Source organism: Leptopilina boulardi, unplaced genomic scaffold (genome assembly GCF_019393585.1).
Source record: "Leptopilina boulardi isolate dan_hultmark-lab unplaced genomic scaffold, ZJU_Lbou_2.1 LbouV2_285, whole genome shotgun sequence".
Taxonomy (NCBI): Eukaryota; Metazoa; Arthropoda; class Insecta; order Hymenoptera; family Figitidae; genus Leptopilina; species Leptopilina boulardi.
In genome coordinates this window covers 1,494,435-1,514,163 of record NW_026137846.1, presented here as the reverse complement: position 1 = coordinate 1,514,163, position 19,729 = coordinate 1,494,435, and the positions used below count along the sequence as shown (strand labels likewise).

The following is a 19,729-nucleotide window of genomic DNA, read 5'->3' as shown; positions in this document are numbered from 1 at the left end:
ATTTTGGTAATTTATGGAAAGTTATGCGGTAATTTATGGAAATCTTTACGGTAATTTATAGAAATTTATTTGGTAAGTTATAGTAAATTTACCGGAGCTATGATAGTTTATAATAAATATTTTTAATTTCGTTTGTTTCATTGTGTATTAAATTTGCACTAGTGACGGTCGAAATTCTGTGGCGGGTGGAGACGCTGGGGTCGGTGGAACTGGCGTTAATAATTTTTTTTTTTTTTAGAAAATTATCATTTATTTTTAATCGGTTTCATATGTTTCCCATATATATGTAGACTATAATAATATAACTACACTTTATTTAACCTTTATTATTTAATTATATTCTATTTTTTTTTAAATATTGAAGGGTCGGTAGATGACGGTGGAGACGATTTTGTGATGCCCTGTACAAATTTGAATCTTGAAATGTGTAAAAAAAGGATAAATCAATTAGAAAAATGATTACTTCCTTCACGGATCAACTTAAGAAATATAACTTTTGCTGTTACTGAAGTAGAACTATATTAGCATTTGACTTTTATTTAAATAATTCAATGTTTAATAATAAAACGCAGAATAACACACAAAAGTGCAGTCAAGTATAATAAATAACAAAAAAAAAAAAGAAATTAATTTTTTTTTGATCAAACGTTTTTTGCTTCCTCGTGGAGGAAGCTTTGTAGTCCTTTCCTTTATAAGAATTTTCAAAGTGTCGGAAACAAATTTTTCTCTATATAGAAACATGTTATATGAGATCCTGATCAATTGTCCGGATGTATGTATGTGTATGTGTGTAAATCCATTTATTGTTTAGAAGATAACTTTAATAGGTTTTAAGGGGACTTTCTGGTTTAGAATTGACAAAAAAGGAAGGTTTTAAAACTTTTATTGTAAGAACAGTATTAAAGAAATTGTAAAAACTATTTTTGGACATTGTAGCACATTGCGTAGAGAAAATTTAAAAAATATGTTTGAGTGTATTTAGTTCAATTTCATAGTTGTAGGTGGCGTCTTCCAAAAGATACCTTTTTTTTGGTACGTTAGTTTCCGGGCAACCTGTAATACATAAATTCAAGTTCCAAACGGGAATCTCTTCATAAGGATTTATTCTGGGGCCTAAACCTCAAAAACGATTTTTTTTAAAGGTTTTTTTATTTTTTATGTACATTTCTCTCAAAAACTCGCAAAAACGCCGTGTTTTTGGGTCAATTTACCTCCATATAAAAACACAGGGGGTAGAAATATGAGTTTTTAGAGGTTTAGGCCCCAGTTTTTTAAATAAAGAATCGAAAAATTTTTGGGATTTCAAAATCGGTTCGGTAGATTTCGAGAAAAGCTCTGTACCAGTTTGAAAAATGAGTTCTCGAGAAAAACGCGTTCAAAGTTTTCATAACATAGTTCATTGAGTCATGAATATCAAACAACTTTTTATTACAACAGAACTTCGTATCCCGCTGTTTTTAGGGTCGCTGATTGCGAATTTGATGTCCGTTTTGGAAAATTCAAAATGGCGGATGCAATATGGCGGACGAAAAAATAAAAATTCAACCGGATTTGCTTAAAACTTGCTACTCGGGGGTTTTTGGGGTCGCTGATTACGAATTTGATGTCCGTTTTTGAAAATTCAAAATGGCGGATCCAATATGGCGGACGAAAAAATAAAAAATCAACCGAATTTGCTTAAAACTTGTTACTCGGGGGTTTTTGGGGACGCTGATTACGAATTTTATGTCAGTTTTTGAAAATACAAAATGGCGGATCTAATATGGCGGACAAAAAAATAAAAATTGAACCGAATTTGCTTAAAACTTATTACTCGGGGGTTTTTGGGGTCGCTGATTATGAATTTGATGTCAGTTTTTGAAAATTCAAAATGGCGGATCCAATATGGCGGACTACAAAATAAAAAATTAACTTTTTTAATTAATTAAAACGTTCCTAGAACGTTAATGTTTTGTGCCTATATTCATAACTAGCAATCTCAAAAGGCCACAAGTAACCATTTTCAACTAAATTTAATTAATTTCTTAATCTTTGTCCGCCATATTAGATCCGCCATTTTGTATTTACAAAAACTGACATCAAATTCGTAATCAGCTACCCCAAAAACCCCCGAGTAACAAGTTTTAAGCAAATCCGCTTGAATTTTTATTTTTTCGTCCGCCATATTGGATCCGCCATTTTGTATTTTCAAAAACTGACATCAAATTCGTAATCAACGACCCCAAAAACCCCCGAGTAACAAGTTTTAAGCAAATCCGGTTGAATTTTTATTTTTTCGTCCGCCATATTGGATCCGCCATTTTGTATTTTCAAAAACTGACATCAAATTCGTAATCAGCGACCCCAAAAACCCTCGAGTAACATGTTTCAAGCTAATATCAATAAAAGAGGAACACCAAATATGTAAATAAGATAACTGTAGATTGTTGTTGAAATACATACCGTCATAAATATTGTTATAACTTTTGTTTTTGTACATATTTTTTAAAAAACGTTTTGGGACAGTAATTCTATGATACTATGGAACATTTTTAAGCAAAAAAAAAAATCGATTTTTTTGAAATTCTAAACCAGAAAGTTCCCTTAATGGATTTAGATAAAATTTGGTAGGCTCATTTATCATATTAATATCTCAAATCTGACCAATAAGGATTTTAAAAAATACCCAAAAAAAAAATTTTTATCATCTTTTTTCCAAAAATTTTTAAATAGAAAAATTTAAGGTTATATATAATAAAATCGTATTCCTTACGTCAAGACAAATCGATCGGTATATATAAAGTATAGTTTTAATTTAAATTTAAAGAATTAATAAAAGTTAAAAAATCAAAAATTCACATTTTGTGATTATTTAAATCAAAATTTTGACGTTTTCAGCCTTAAAAACCATTTTTCACAAAAAATTATAATGTTAAATACAAAAGTAACTATTGGTTTTTGTTTGTAATCACAGAAATTACCTTTTTACATTGAAATCGAAATATTATGTGAACATTATTTGTGATTTTTCTTTCACAACATGAAAAAAGCAAGTTTTGCGCTACGCGGAGAATTACCCATATATAACGCCTTGCTGCTGAAATTTTCCCATTTCATTTTCCCAATCTAGGGTCCACAATTCTTATCAAAAACAAAAATTTTTTATCGATCATACATTATTACCTTCTATATGAATTAAAAGATTTCGATAGAAAGTGAAAATTAAAAATTTTACATGACTTTAAAAAAAAAATTTTAATTTTTGCCAAAAAAAGCTTACTTTTTCTTAAACCAAAATGTTAAAATCGACTTAAAAAAAAAATTATTCATACAGAAGGCACTATGTACACCCTAGATTGGACGCAATATAAACAAGTTGTAAATTCAGATGTTCATTACATGAACATTTTGCATCCTCTTTACGATCAGCAAAAAAAATTGCTTCCTCGTAGAGAAAGCAAAATTTTATTGCCAAAATGTGAATTTTTGATTGTTTAACTTTCATTAATTCTTTAAATTTACCTCAAATGTATACTTTAGATATATCGATCGATTCGTCTTGACGTAAGGAATACAATTATTTCATATATAAACTTCAATTTAAAAAATCACAAAATTTTATTGCCAAAATGTGAATTTTTGATTTTTTAACTTTCATTAATTCTTTAAATTTACCTCAAATGTATACTTTATATATATAGATCGATTCATCTTGACGTAAGGAATACGATTTTATTATATATAACCTTAAATTTTTCTATTTAAAAATTTTTTCGATTAAAAAAAATTTTTGGAAAAAAGACGATAAACATTTTTTTGGGGGTATTTTTTAAAATCCTTTGGTCAGATTTGAGATATTAATATGATAAATGAGCCTACCAAATTTTATCTAAATCCATTAAAACCTGTTAAAGTTATCTTCTAAACAAAAAAGGGATCCACACACACATACATCCGGACAATTGATCAGGATCTCATATAACATGTTTCTATAAAGAAAAAAATTTGTTTCCGCCACTTTGAAAACTTTAATAAACGAAAGGACTACAAAGCTTCCTCCACGAGGAAGCAAAAAATATAAAAATGTAAGAAATTTATTTTTTATTATTTAGAAAATTAGCACTATAATATCATAAACTCAATTTCACACAAAAGATAACCATAAGCTCATGTTCAAAAGACATAAAAAGACAATTTAAGGACGTTTATCCACGGAAATGCAAACCTATAGAAAAAAAAAATTAATTAACATTTAAATAATTAAAATAATATTACTAATTATACTTTCTGAAAGATGAGATTTGTTTGAGCTATTTGTTTTAAAAAATTCAAATTTTTCTTTTAAACAAATAGTTGTATTTGCCAAACGGCTTGTTTGTTTAAAAATCCCCACGGTGAAGTTGTGGAGAATAATTTTCTGAAGAAAATAAGCCATATTGCATTAAAATTGGATCATTTTTAAAAAAATTCTTTAGAAGCGATATAACAAAAATGTTATCCTATGCAAATTGTTTAAACAAATAAATTTTGCAGGTTTTAAATTTTTTTCTTGAAAATTTATATACCTATCATCTTTCAGAAAGTACAATTAATAATATTATTTTAATTATTTAAATGTTAATTAATTATTTTTTTAGAGGTCTGCATTTCCGTGGATAAACGTCCTTTAAGACGCCTAAAGTATATTCTATGTCTACCTTAGAACAGTCTTAAGAATGTCCTGCAATTGTCCCCAAACTGTCTTAAATACGTCTTCAGAAGGTCTCCAGAATGTCCTGAAAATATGCCCGAAATGTCAAAAAACGTTTCTAAAATGTTCTCAGAGTATCCAAAAAATGTTCCAACCATATCCTGAGAATGTACCAAACATATGCTGAAAATTTCCAAGGAATGTACTAAAAAGTTTTCCGAAAAAGGATTGCGTTCCGAGAATGTACCAAACATGTCCTAAAAATGTCAAACAAACTTCTTTGTAATATCCTCAACATGTCTAAAAAATGCACTGAAAAGTTTCAAATTTTTTCCATAATTTTCAAAAATATCTTTAATGTTTCTTAAGAATATTTTTGTAACTGCTCTAGGCCAGATATAGAACTTGTTTAGGACGTCTTTATTTCATTCTTTTTGACATCTATAGGATGCCTTTTAGGGACATTTTTGGGATGTCCTAAGGATATCTTTAGAACGTCTTTTTAACAATGTCCCAAGAACGTTCCGAAAAGGATGTCTTTGAGACATCTAGTGGATGTCCTCGCCAATTGGGATTTGTCAATTATTGTGACAGTGCGTTCTGTTCGTGTCCACACATCCCAAAAAAAAGTAAGTTATTGCAGAAGCAGCCACAGATGAACGGTTTCATGTGTTTCACTTGTACATAAACCTGCACAAGAGTATGTACAAGAACAAGTACAAATTCAGCTGCTGAACATGTACATTTTTTTGCACAAAATCTTGTACAGGGATTTTTAAAAGGTTGGGGTCGCTGACAACGATTCTAAAGTCATATTTCAAAAATTCAAAATGGCGGATCCAATATGGCGGATGTCAAAATTAAAAATATATGTTAAGATCATCTAGCTACAGAATATTTTAAATTCTGCTTCCCAGAGAAAAAGCAAAAAATGATCCAATCGGCGAATAATAAATCACTAACTCTATCCTGCTCTATTCATGAAGCTATATACTCTATACAGTGGTGATTCTCTTTATATCATTTACTTCTACCGTCATTTCATTACTACATTTTGAGTTATTCCGACTTTTTACAAATAATAAAATGCATAATGTTTTTAATTTTATTAAACTTGCATGTCAAATTAAATCAAACCAATTCAATTTTTGAAATCTGACTCGAAATTCGTAATCAGCGACCCCAAAAACCCCCGAGTGACCATTTTCAAGTGAATGGGATCAAATTTTTATTTTGACATCCGCCATATTGGATAAGCCACTTTAAATTTTTGAAATCTGACTTCAGATTCGTAATCAGCGACCCCGAATTTTTATGTTATGTTTACATTTTTTCGTGCACCGCTAGACAAAACACTCCCCCTGTTCTAAGGGTGAGTGCGATCAATTTCGAATAGGGCTCGTTTGAAAGGGCATGAACCAACCTTTAATTTCTGATATCAGCAAAGTTTGTACCACGTCAGGTTTACGCTGTATAATTTTTCAAAAATGGCCAAAAACCCTGTTTTTAGGTGTTTCAACCCCTATTTTCTCGAAAACGTGACGTGATGGGAAGTTTTCGACCTTGGATTCGTGTTCAACACAAAAAATCCGTTCGGAAACACTATGTCCCATGTTATTCGCAGAAAAAAATTTGAAATTTTCAGGGCAGTGTTATAGAAAGTGACTTTCAATCGTAGCACTTATATACACTGATATGTAATTTCACCGAAGTTGGACAAGTAATAAAAAAAATTGCTCATAAATATGTTCATTTTTCAGGGGGGGCTGGAAAAATTCGAGGGGACCGTGCCCCCCGGGCCCCTACCTAGCTACGCCTATGCCTAAGACGTTGCAGAGAACAGTCTACTCTTCAAATTTGTATCATTAAACAGTCTTTTTAATAAATCGTATTTTATTCATTTTTATTAATTTATATTTTATATATGAAGCCGCGAGTCGAAGAGGGATCTAACTCATTTTTTATCGAATTTTAACTGTATAGAAAAGTAGGATATATTTAATATGCTCTTTCGAATTCTGGAATAAAAAATGTATAATTATATTATAATAGTGAACATTATAATTAAAAATTGGCTATCGTGGAAGAAGGATCTATCGGATTTCGACTGTCAATTGTTTTTCAATAGGTTATAATTAATCGACTCATTAAAATATCAGAAATGTCTAGAAAAAGAAAAAGTAAACCTTATGAATGGAAGGACAACAAAAGAAAAAAACTCAAAGATGCAGGAAAAGCATATGAACCTCGAAAAGGAGTACTGAAAAATGAGAAAATTAGTTCTAATTGTGTAAGTAACCACATTGTGGAAGAGGGATCTATCTACAAAATAAATTTGTCGTCATTATTATTATTTTTTTTTTTGAGAACTAACAAATTTATCTACTGTATCAATCAAATGTAAAATTTTTAATTATTTTTTATTAAAAATTGAATTTAGTATTTAAACCTAATATTTTATTAATTTTAATATTATTGTAAAAAAAATCTTTTAAAACAATAATTATAGTAATTTGTTGCAAATTACTATTTTGAAACGGAGATTTTCTATATTACAGGATCGCGTTTGTAAATACAATTATAACGGATGTGCGTTATTAACTAAAAATTCAAAAGAAGAATTGTTTCAAAAATTTATTGCCTGTGATTATAACACTCAATCGGCCATACTTCTTTCTTGTATGATTTTGGTCCCAAAGAAGACTGCAAAAAATTAAGAAACAGAATCTGTGGAATCAACATCTCGTCGATCGAATACTTTTAATTAGACAATCCGTTTATCTAATGGTCAAAGTGAAAAAATTTGTCAGAAAACTCTGTGTGATATTTATGTTGTATCACACAAGCGAATACAAAATCTTCAAAAGAAAATGAAAGATGGTAAACTGCATCCTGAAGACGAAAGAGGAAAACATTTGAATAGACCACACAGCATAACTGAAGAAATTCGACAAATTGTTCGAGACCACAATCAAGTCCTTTCTACAAATGGAAAATATTTATAACCGAAACAAAACTTCATCCGAAAATCGAATGTATTTACATTCTTCATTGACTTTGAAAAAAATGTTTCGTTTATTTCAAGAAAAGTACCCAGAATCCGAAGTTAAATTTTGGCTTTACAGAGAAGTTTTTCATAATGATTTTAATTTGAAGATTGGTCAGCCTAGATCTGATACTTGTAAAACCTGTGACAGTTTATACATAAAATTATTAGCTGCTGAAAACGAAGAAATAAGAAAAAAATCGAAGAGACAAGTAAAGCTCATCATTTAAAAGCGGAAAGTGGATACGCCTCACTAAAAGAAGATGGAGAAAATGGTAAAGTAAATCCGAATACGGTAGTTTTATGCGTGTATTTGCAACAAGTAATGTTTTTACATGTGTTGACACATTCAAGCATTTTCTATCAAAGGCAATTGTCCTGTTACAATTTCGCAGTTCATAATCCTTCCACAAATCATGCGCAAATGTTTTTATGGCACGAAGGAATTGCAAAAAGGGGCGCTTCAGACATTTCATCCTGCATTTTACAATACATCAAACAAAGTTTTCAAAAGCTGAAGGAAAATGATGAAAGAAAATTAATCATTTGGTCTGATAGATGTGTTGGTCAAAACAACAATTGGACAACCATATCTTTATTGTTCTATTTAATTCATGAACGCTATTTCACATCAGTTGAACAAAAATTTATGGTGTCAGGTCATTCATTCTAACCTTGCGATCGTGATTTTCCTCTCATTCAAAGAATGGTGAAGAAATAAACTGCTCTAGTTCCATCACAACTAGTACAAATAATCGCTAATGCTCGTTCGTCAAAGCCATTTGAAGTAACTGTAGTGGAACAGGAAGATTTTTTTGATTTCAGCGCACTTGCGGATAGCATTAAAAAAAGTTGTCAATTGAAAGTTACGCAAGTTGCGTGGTTGCAGCTGAGAAAAAATGATCCGAACAGTATTTATGCCAGAGAATCACACGGTATTACGAAGCCTTGGAAAATTCATCGCATAGTACCAGTCTTACAGAATGGGCAACTAAAGCGAAAAATTTATATTCCACGTGTTCTACCATTTGCATATTCGAAACCTCTTCAGATTAAACCAGAAAAAGTTAACGATTTAAAAGATATGTTACCATACCTTTCTCCACAATACAGATTTTTATGGGATGTTTTATGAAAATTTGTTGTCAACTGAATAATTTGTTTTATAAAATAAATTAGTTAGTAAATAAAATTTATTTTGAAGGAATTTGCACTATTTTTACAAATTTATTATTTTAATAGAAAAATAATAATAGTATTAAAATGGGAATTCCATATTTGAATATTTTATGAAATACTTCCGTGAATTAATTTTTATACTTTTTGATAATTATAAAAGTAATTAAAACACATTTCCAATAAAAAACTTTAATGAAAAGATGATTTATGAATGAAAAATCTTGGTATCTATATGAAGTATTTTGGATAAGTAGATTGTTAATAAACAATTGCAATGTTAACTAATTGTTTATTAACAATCTACTTATCCAAAATACTTCATATAGGGCTCGTTGGATGCGGAATTACGTTAACTTTCAATTACTAACTTCAGAATTACGGTAACTTTATTCGTTTGTAAAATATTTGATTTGTTTTAAACATTAATTAATTAATTAATTAATATCTCAAACACTTTAAAAGATCCCACTCTGAAAATTACATGTTTTGTAGGAAATTAATCAAGCTTTCCATTGAGATAGTTAAAAATAATTTTAAAAAATCTGATTTTGAGATAAACGTAAATTAACATTTTGACCTTGAATTTCAAGGTCAAATGTTATTTAAAAAAAAAAAATTTATTAACAGCGTGTAGCCCATCAAAAAAGCTTTAAAAATCATTATATATATGTTAACTTTCATGCATTCTACTTATAAATATTGTACATTGAAAAAAATTTTTTTTTTCAAAAGTCAAAAATTAAAAACGTTGTAATTCAAAAACTATTTTATTAAATTCAATAATAATTTATTTTTAGACTTTCACCAACAATAACAACATTTTAGAAAAGTATGGATTAAATTCGAGAACTTTTAATTTTTTGTTCGGATATTTCAGGAATTTTGCCTCATATGAGGTGGTTTTAATTTATTTTTTAATATTTTTAGCGGATTTTTAAAGGGTGTCCATAACCAAACCAATATTTTATTTTTTATGAACGCTAATGTCTTTCTAGCTATCCATTAATATGCATATTATCACAGAATATCAACTTAGGCACAAATTATGAGTGAAAAACAACCAAACCTTCTCTCCTACTACAATATTTACCTGATTCCAATTTCCCGCTGTATTTCCGTATCGCTTAATGCACTCATGATTGCTCCACTTTTGACATTAGCTCGGCAAGCTGCAACGTACCAAGCAGGCATCCCAACCCAAAGTTCTAACCAAGCTACTATTGTTGGTCCATTCCACAAAGCAAAAGGTGTACCAGCTTTCATTGCTTCTGCTAGTAATTCATGTCGAGAAGAATCTAACATACTGTAAAATAAAAAAGCTTTCAAAAACGAACTTTTAAATAACAGTAAAATTTGAAAGTTATTTTTTTACTCATAAAAAAATTGATATTTAACTAAACACAAAAAATTTCGTTCGTATAGTAGTTCAAATTATTGCCATAAATTACAAAGTTTCCCCCCTACTTAACCCATCAACACCTAAATGCACTGACTTTTTTTCAACTTCAAGCTCTGATATTTTATAACCAAAGACATACAAATCTTATAAATGATTTATTGTTTAATTATTTTTTATTGAAAATGGTGTCCTGTCAATAATAAAGCTTTTTTATTTTTGTTGCGAAAAAGTATCAAGTAAAATTTTGATCTTTTTTACAACTGCTTTAAGAGTTTTAATTTTTTCGCAATATTTTTAATGGTTTATATATTTTGTTACATCCCTTTTAACTGACAATAATTCATTTAAATAAGATTTGGTTGAATTAATGATGGTTCTTTCTAGTAAAAGAAATATTTATTAGTTACAATTTTTTTATAATAAAATATACATCTTAAAGAGTCAAAAACAATTTTTTCAAAAATAATCTATTAAAAAATGGCTGCTGATGGTGGTACACTTTGAAAGTTTGTCACACTTTTTCTCTGGAACAGTTAATCTGAAATGAAAAAACCAAAATTTTTCTTAATCTGTACTATTTTGACTAACGTGTAAACTGGAATCAGAAATATTTATTGAAAAAAACGATTGTCAGCCTTTTTTAATTTTTCGACAAGAATTTTGCAACTTAAATTGTTTATAACTTTTTTTAAAAATCCTAGTTTACACGAAAACTACATATGCAAGAAACATACAGTCCAAATTTGAAGTTAAATGGTTGAATAGTTTTATAATAAAAATATGACAATGTTAAAAATATGCAGTTCGAGAAAAACGCGTTTAAAGTTTTTTAAGTAGAAATTAAACAAAAAAGTGATTCTTACTCAATCGGCGATACACAGTGGTCTGAAACCCTGATTTAGCTGGACAAAACCTCAAAAAAAAGTTTAAAAATTGCAAGTTTCACTTGAAGATTAGTTAGTTGGGTATTTGGTGCATTCAGTATAAAAAGGACAAGTCACTAAAATGCATAGTTTCGTTGAAACAGAACGTCAAAATGGACATGTCAGCACAGCAGGAAAAAATTTATAAAGCAAAGAAAAATTGACTTCTGTTGAAGTGCCCACTACTTTTGTTTGGAATTTTTTTTTTGACATTTGTGTAATATGGAGGTTGATCCTAGAAGTATATATACATTACGAATTTCTATTTTAAGTCGATTTAATTGGTTTGGATAATTATTTTTAATCCTGCCAAGAATTCAGACAAAATCGATGCAAGCGATAAATTATTTTATCGTAATAATTCAATAAGTTTTGTACTCCATGTTTCTCCACTTTCTACCCATGATAAAAATGAAGGTAAATAGTTACAGAATCTTGTAAATGCAAATTTAGCTGCCACTATTTGCAACTTTGTTCTGAAACTTCAATTAAGTGACGCAAAATGGAGAAAAACGCTGAAAAATTTCAAAAATGTTTACTAACATTCCATAATACATTTAAAGACTCACATTGATTACTGTGTAAGAGTTATTAGAGCCAATAATTACGAATCAAAAGTCAGTTTTTTAAAATTCAAAATGGCGGACAGAAAGTTAAAAAAATTAACGGATTCTAATTAAACTTATTACTAGAGGGTTTTTCGGGTCGCTGATTACGAATTTGAAGTCAGTTTTCAAAAATTTTAAATAGCGGATCCAATATGGCGGACAGTGAGTTTAAAAAATTAATGTTCACATATAAAATAATTATTCGAAACAAATTTGATATATTAAATCAAACCTGTTTCAGTTGTTAAAATTTATTTTTGGAATAGTAAATAATGACCCTGAACATTTTTAAAATGAAACTTATAAAAATTAATTAAAATTGTCCACTATTTTAAGTTTTCGAAAATTACATGAAATTTTCATCAACTCATTTCAAACATCTTAACTTATGATGGTTTCGCCATTTTGAACTTTTAAAAACTGACCTCAGGTTCATAATCAGCGACCCTAAAAACCCCCTAGTAACAAGTTTCATTAGAATCCGTTAATTTTTTAAACTTTATGTCTGCATATTGGATTAGAATCTATTAATTTTTTAACCTTTCTGTCCGCCATATTGGACCTGCCATTTTGAATTTTCAAAAATTGACCTCAGATTCGTATTCAGTGACCACAAAAACCACCGAGTAACAAGTTTCATACAAATTCAGCGAAGCAATTTGGAGAAAACAGTTTTGTCCAGCTAGATTCGGGTTTCAGACCACTGTGCGATTCCAACTCCATACATTATAGATCCTTTTTTGACTTCTAAAAGATAATTTTCAAGTAATTTTGAAAAAATCACTGTAATTTTCTCTTAAGGACTCAAGTATTTAAGGGGGGGGGGTATGGTTAATTCGGTGTAAAAAAGGCACTTTTTTAATAATTTTTTTCGGTGATATAAAGTGTGTTACTTTATTACCTTAATTTCCACATATTAAAACAATATTTGAAGTATATTTTCTTTAATTCTCATTGAAAAATATTACAAATTGAACGAGTGGTAGTAAATCTCTTCAGGCGCCTCGTAAAAAATGAATTTGCAATGTTCAACGTAACTCGCAACAGAATCATCTAAATAAAAAAAAAAATTTCTGTTAAAGGAGATGTTTTTCGAGCACTTGAAACCCAAAAACTCGATTTTCGCTGAAAAAATTGATCTATTTTTTACTGTATAATTAATAATTATTAAAAAAAAGCTTTCGTAGTTACCTAAGTAAAGATTGCCAAAATCTAAATCGCAATGTTTTTGCGTTTTTTAAATCATTTTGAAAAAAGCGTAAGATTATTACATCTTCTTGAGAGTTTCAGAACTTTATTGACGCGTTCGATCAATATTGGATATTCTAATAATAAATTCAACCCAAATGTATAAAATAATATTTTAAAAAAGAAAAGCAAAAGAATTTTTACATTCTACAATCAAATGCAATTCACTTAAAACTTCTTACTCGGGGGTTTTCAAGGTCACTGATTTTCTAAAATTCGTCCGCCATATTGGATCTGCCATTTTGAATTTTAAAAACGGACAACGGATTTGTAATCAGCGACCCAGAAAACCCCCGAGTAAGAAGTTTTAACCGAATTACATTTGATTTTCAAAAATTCTTCCGCCATATTGGATCCGCCATTTTGAATTTTTTTAAATCTGACACCAAATTCGTTATCAGCGACCCGAATAACCCGAAAATAAGATGTTTTAAGTGAATTTTTTGAATTTTAAAAAATTTGTCGATCAAATATTAATTTTTTTATAATTTTTTAAAAGAAAAATCAATTTGCTTAAAAAAAATTGCAGAATATGTGCAAAAAATTCTAAAAATTATTTTAGAAATTTCTGATTGTAAAAAAAAATTTATGACTTAATTTTTATTATAGGTTAACAGAAACTGCATTTTTATTTTAAAAAGTACTAATTTTGTTGTTTTGTGAAAGTTAAAATTTGTTTTTATTAATTTTCAAATAAATAGTATATTTCGATACAAGGGGCCAAACGAGCGTTTTGCTCATTACACGAGTAATGGGCATACGCTCGTGAGGCAACGAGTATCGAACCATATTTTTCTTTATAAGTGCAGGCATAACCTCGTTTGACAGCTACTTGCAGCTATTCAAAATGGCCGACTCCCTCATTGTGCGCGCGGACGATGAGCAAAATGTTTTGGCCACCGCTTAACGGTGAGCAAAATACTTTGCTCATCGTCCGCGCGTACAGTGAGGGATTCGACTATTTTGGATAGCTGAAAGTGGTTGCCAAACGAGGTTTTTACATGCACGTATAAAGAAAATTTTTTTTTTCGCCATTGACATGAAAAAGTGTCTTTTTTGTGCCTGTTTTGGTCAGATAAAGTAGCACTTTTTCCGCGAGTTTAGTTTGCAGTTCGAGACGTAGCGAGTGCCCGAGCCGAAGGCGACTACATTGAGATTAAATTATGTTTTTGGTTTAAATTATGACTAATTTAAAAAATTACATTGAATTAATTAAAATCTGATCAATACTTTTGTTTAATTTACTTATTAATATTTAAGGTAGTATTACACTTTTCAAGCAGTAAAAAACGGGTTTAGAAAAAAAATTTTTTCTCGCTTCTTAATTTATTTAAAGGAACAAATTTTTTTTTATAACATTATATGGCATTAAAACTTTTATAATAAATAAAATAAAATTTTTTTATTATCTCTCTTTGGTCACTAGAGGGCCTTAATCGAGTTTTTCTCGAAACGTTGTTTTTGAAACTGGCGGACAGCATAACTCGAGTTCTAATGAACTAATTTTTTTGAAAAAAATATCATTTTTTTCGTAATTAAATTCTTTAAGCATCCCCCCTAAATCCAATTATCTATTTCTTTTTGGATTTTAGCTACAATCCAAAAACTAACCAAAAAAGACCTAATTTTTGACATTTTTTTTTTAAATGGCTGCCATTTCGTTAATTTTCAATATTTTTTATCGGGGTTAGGGGGGATGCTTAATGACATGTCTCAGCTTCAAAACGGTTTTTTGTTTTTTCAGATCCGATGTCCCTGAGAGGCTGTAGCCTGTCCGCCGATTGCCCAAATTTTTTTTTTGCCTTGACTTTAAGGCCCTCTAGTGACCAAAGAGAGATAATAAAAAAATTTTATTTTATTTATTATAAAAGTTTTAATGCCATATAATGTTATAAAAAAAAAATTTGTTCCTTTAAATAAATTAAGAAGCGAGAAAAAAATTTTTTTCTAAACCCGTTTTTTACTGCTTGAAAAGTGTAATACTACCTTAATGAAAAATTTGAGCTATTAGTAATATTAATTGTCAATTTGCTTTCTGCATTAGTTTTCGTATCATTTGTGTTGGAAACGTTCAGTTCTATATTTTTTTGTGGTTCCTTGATATTTCCTTCATTTTCACATATTCGCGATGACGACGATGAATCCAGGCGTATTTTTTGTTATTTTATTCCCAGTGCTTCTTTTGTAATTTAAGGAGTCATTGATGTACCCTTCCGCCACAGCAGTGGATTTCCACCCACCATGTCTCTTTAGCGCAATTATATCACCTCCTGAATCAGCCAACAAGGTGACAGACGTACGGCGAAACATGTGCCCAGTGTAACTTTTGGGATCGGACAGATTTAAATATTCTGCTATCTGACATGGCATCATTGCTCTGAAGTTAAATAATTTTAAATATATATTTCTGAACAATGTTACGAAATTCTCCATCAATTGTGAATGACCGAGTTACATTTGTTTTGGTGTTTGGCTATTTAATAAAATAAATCTCGCCATGAGTTTCAATATCATCTATTTTTATGTTTACTAATTCATCAGTACGACAAGCACCAGCTATGCCAAAGATTAAAGTTACCTACAAAATTTAATTAATAAAATTAACAAATAATAATAATTATTATTAATTCTGAATCAATAATAAATTAATAAAATTATTTAATTAATAAAAATTGAATAATATATAACTAATGGAACTAAATGGAATTAAAAAAAGTTTCCTTTTTAGGTTATTGAAATATTTGTTATACTCACTTTTGACGCCAAAAACGTATCATCAGGGGCTTCATTCAAAAACTTTTGAATTTGTTCTGCACTTAAAGTATTTGACTTTTTACTCTTAAAGCCGGTAGATTGGCGTTTTAAAAACGCAATCAATTTTTGGTAAGAAGCAATGTTTAGATTTTCTTTCGCATTTAATGTGCTTTTTAGCATTGAGTATTGTGACCATAGAGTCGTTGGTTTTTTCGATTTTGCCAGTTCATCAAAATAAACTAGTAACACATTTTCCGATGATGATGAAATTTTCTTCGTTGCTTTTCACTCATTAAATTTTGTATACGTAGCTTCATACTTTTGTTTTGATTTTGTTGTCAATAAATTTGTTACAACATTTGACGCCGCATCAGTAATGTCTGGTGGTGTTCCAAAAAACTCCAAATCCATGTTGTCCATTTTTTTAATTAAGCAATTAAACAATAAACACGAAAAAGCCGATAAAAATATTACTGATCAACAGAATTGACAGAATGACAACAAACGTACAGAGACGCCAAGTGGAGAAAGTGTACACTATTGTTTACGTGATTATCGATTTTCAATTTGATTCGATATATCGAAATATCAACATTAAACTTAAACTCGATATTTCTAATCGATAGTTTGACAGTAAATTCAATAATATACTGTTCTTGTTCTTCTTAATGTTCTATAAACAACAGAAATAAAAATTGACGTCACAGGGAGGGAAAGTACTTTTCCTCCCTGTCAGTGACGTCAGCGGGAGGGACAGTAACATTCCCTCCCGCTCGCAGGGAAAGACATACTTTTCTCCCCCTTTACAGATAAGAAATGGTGTACTTTCGGTGCGTGTGTTAGAAAAAAGACTTTTTTAGGCAGAAAACTGCCATATAAAGTATTTTTTAGGAAGTAAACTGCACTATAAAGTCTTTTTTAGGCAGTTATTAATTTTTGAATAATTTTTGTTTTGCTTTTATTTTATATATATATATTAAATATATATATATTTCTTTAAAATTGTTTCACTTTTTCATAACAATAGCGAAAAAAATAGCGTATGTGGCTCGCACGTAGTAATTTTTAGGTTCGGATGATTTCAATACTCGCTGTCTGTACGACTTCGGTTCGACTTGGCTCGCCTTCGGCTCACCTACGTCGCACTAACGACAGCTCGTACTGAAAATTACATCCTCACCTAAAAAGTACTACTTTACGTGCTTGCCACATAATATACTATTTTGCAACACTAACCTCTAAAGTTAAATTTTACACACCGAAAAGTGTGTGTAAAGAAGCTCTTATTCAAACGGTGTGTAAAGTGATTCACTTTACACTTTACGGAGAAAAAAAAGGCTACGATAACCGGAGACCCAAGTAGTAACTGCCTGAGTGACTCAAGTAATAGCATTAAAGTCAACACAACTTGGGTCCCAAGTAGTTTTTGCCTGGCAAACGCAAGATCTATTAAAAGCCTGGTTAAAACTCAAATGATAAGGTATGAAATGTTTGAATTAAGCTGGGAAATTCAAACATTTCCTACCTTATCACGAGCTTATCATTTGAGTTTTAACCAGGCTTTTAATAGATCTTGCGTTTGCCAGGCAAAAACTACTTGGGACCCAAGTTGTGTTGACTTTAATGCTATTACTTGAGTCACTCAGGCAGTTACTACTTGGGTCTCCGGTTATCGTAGCTTTTTTTTTCTCTCCGTGTACGCACTGAAATTTACTTTACGCACTGAAATATTACTTTACGCACTGAAATTTACATTACGTACCAAAATTTTTCTTACATAATATAAGGATTGTTTTAGACCATACAAAACCACAAATTTAAAAAAAGAACTTTACTTTTAAATTTACGTACTCCTGCTTAATGATATTTTTCCTGATCTTCGATTGATTTATTTAATTCTCTACAATCGAAATTATTCTAATAGAGAGTTGGAATTCTTCATAATAGGTACTTAACTTTAAAGGTGTGTGTTGCAAAAAATGTTATATGATACACGTGCGTAAATCTGATTATACTCGTGTGATTTTCATCACTCGTATAATAACTCACTTTACGCACTTGTATTATAAATAACTATTTTTACTTATTTATATGCTATTAGGCCTAGAAACATAAACAATTTCGACATTTATTGGTTATTTTTTACTAAAATAATTAAAAAACAAAAAAAAAGGTGGGACTCTCTGCGTCCCACATAGAAAGAAAAATTGTAATAATATTTAATATTTTTAAATCAATTTTTACTATAGTTAGTAGCATGTAATGGAAACTAACGGATTTCATTAATTATTATTATTATCACTTTTAAGAAAGCCTGAAATAAAAATATTATATAATATAGTTAGAAAATAAAAATTAGTAATGTCATTTGAAAAATTAAAATTTTACTATAGGAAACTCAAATGACAATTTTTATTAAGAATTTTAAAAATATCATTATAAAATGATTACGTTAATTGCTTCAATATTTTCATATTTTGGTATAGCCGATACGAAAATTTCAGAAAAGAAGGTTGGGGAAGAGGGACCGAAGGCAACCGAGCGAGTCTTTAATGTAGAAACTTTGATAATTTTAAATCAAAATGACATCTAATGACGCTTTAAAACAATTATTATTAAATATTCAAAGTGATACATCCACTTTAAATAAAAAAGTGGACACTATAGAAAGTGATGTAAAATTGTTAAGAACGGAAAATGCCAAATTAGCTAAGGACGTCATGATGTATAAATTAAAATATAGTGAATTAACAAGATCTAATAAATTCCTATCGGTTAAAGTGGCGGCCTGTGAATCGACGATTGACTATCTTTTGAACAGGGAAAGAGCAAATAATCTAATTTTGTTCAAAGTGAAAGACAGTGCAGAGGAAAACGCTAACCTCCTCAACACAGTGAAGATAATCTTCGAAAAGGCGGAAGTGGATATCCGGGAAAGCGAGATTATTTCCGTGAAAAGATTGGGGAATCAGGAGGGATCACGCCCCATCCTTGTGTCCTTCAGCGATAAAAGTGTCAAAACAACCATCTTCCAGAACGCGAAAAATTTCCATAATCAAAATGTTAGCTTTGCTAACGACATGACCAAAGAACTTCGCGAAAAACAGAAAATGGAACACAAAAATCTTATAGAGGCTAAGGGCGTCCTGGAACAGCAAGGAAAAACGGCGATCATCAAAGGATCTAAAATTTTAATGGACAACGTGTTGTACGACATGACAGCCATTCAAGGTTACCTATTCCCTAATCAAGGAAATCTCCTCGCAGATGACTTGGGATCCAATCCGGATAGTGACGACTCCGCAGTCTCAACTATGACTCCAATCAACCGTAAAAGGAAAGGAAGGTCCCCTGGATCCAAATCATCCCTCCTAAACAAAAACATCAAAAGGACCAAAGGCCCGAACATGGATAAATCGATTAAAGAATTCTGTACAGAGAACAATTCTTCTCAAAATAAGAATCTAAACAAACTGGAATAGCGCGAGATAAAACAGCAACCCATTAAACATTTTTTCTGGAATGTGAGGGGCCTGCACAATTTTTCGGTGCCACCAACTCTGCTGTTAGTAAATCAAGCTTAGCTGTGGGAGCGACGGTATCGCTGATTAACATATTAAATTTGAGAGTCTGGGACCCGGTAAATAAACTCTTCACAAGCTTGGTCACCAGCACTTTATTCTATGCAATACAAGTTTGGGGCCTGAGATACTTGGAAGAAGTCGAAAAAATACAAACCACCTTTTATAAAAGATTATTGTCATTACCGATTAATACCGCAAGTTATGCCTTGAGACACGAACTGGGACTGTCCAAGTTATCTGTTACTATTTTCAAATTAACATTGAATATGATGGAAAAGATTCTTTTAATGAGCGATGACCGCTATCCCAAGCTTTGCTT

General features: G+C 30.2%; 1 protein-coding gene across 12 annotated transcripts in view; it reads right to left on the bottom strand.

Moving 5' to 3' along the window:
• Nucleotides 1-19,729, bottom strand: part of LOC127282162 (liprin-alpha-1) — a 648,576-nt gene that overhangs the window by 185,392 nt on the left and 443,455 nt on the right. For all 12 annotated transcript variants that reach the window (XM_051306264.1, XM_051306268.1, XM_051306263.1 and 9 more), the window contains one exon: nucleotides 9,985-10,197. In XM_051306264.1, the coding sequence (XP_051162221.1) occupies nucleotides 9,985-10,197 (213 nt within the window). The remainder of the gene's footprint in view (nucleotides 1-9,984; nucleotides 10,198-19,729) is intronic.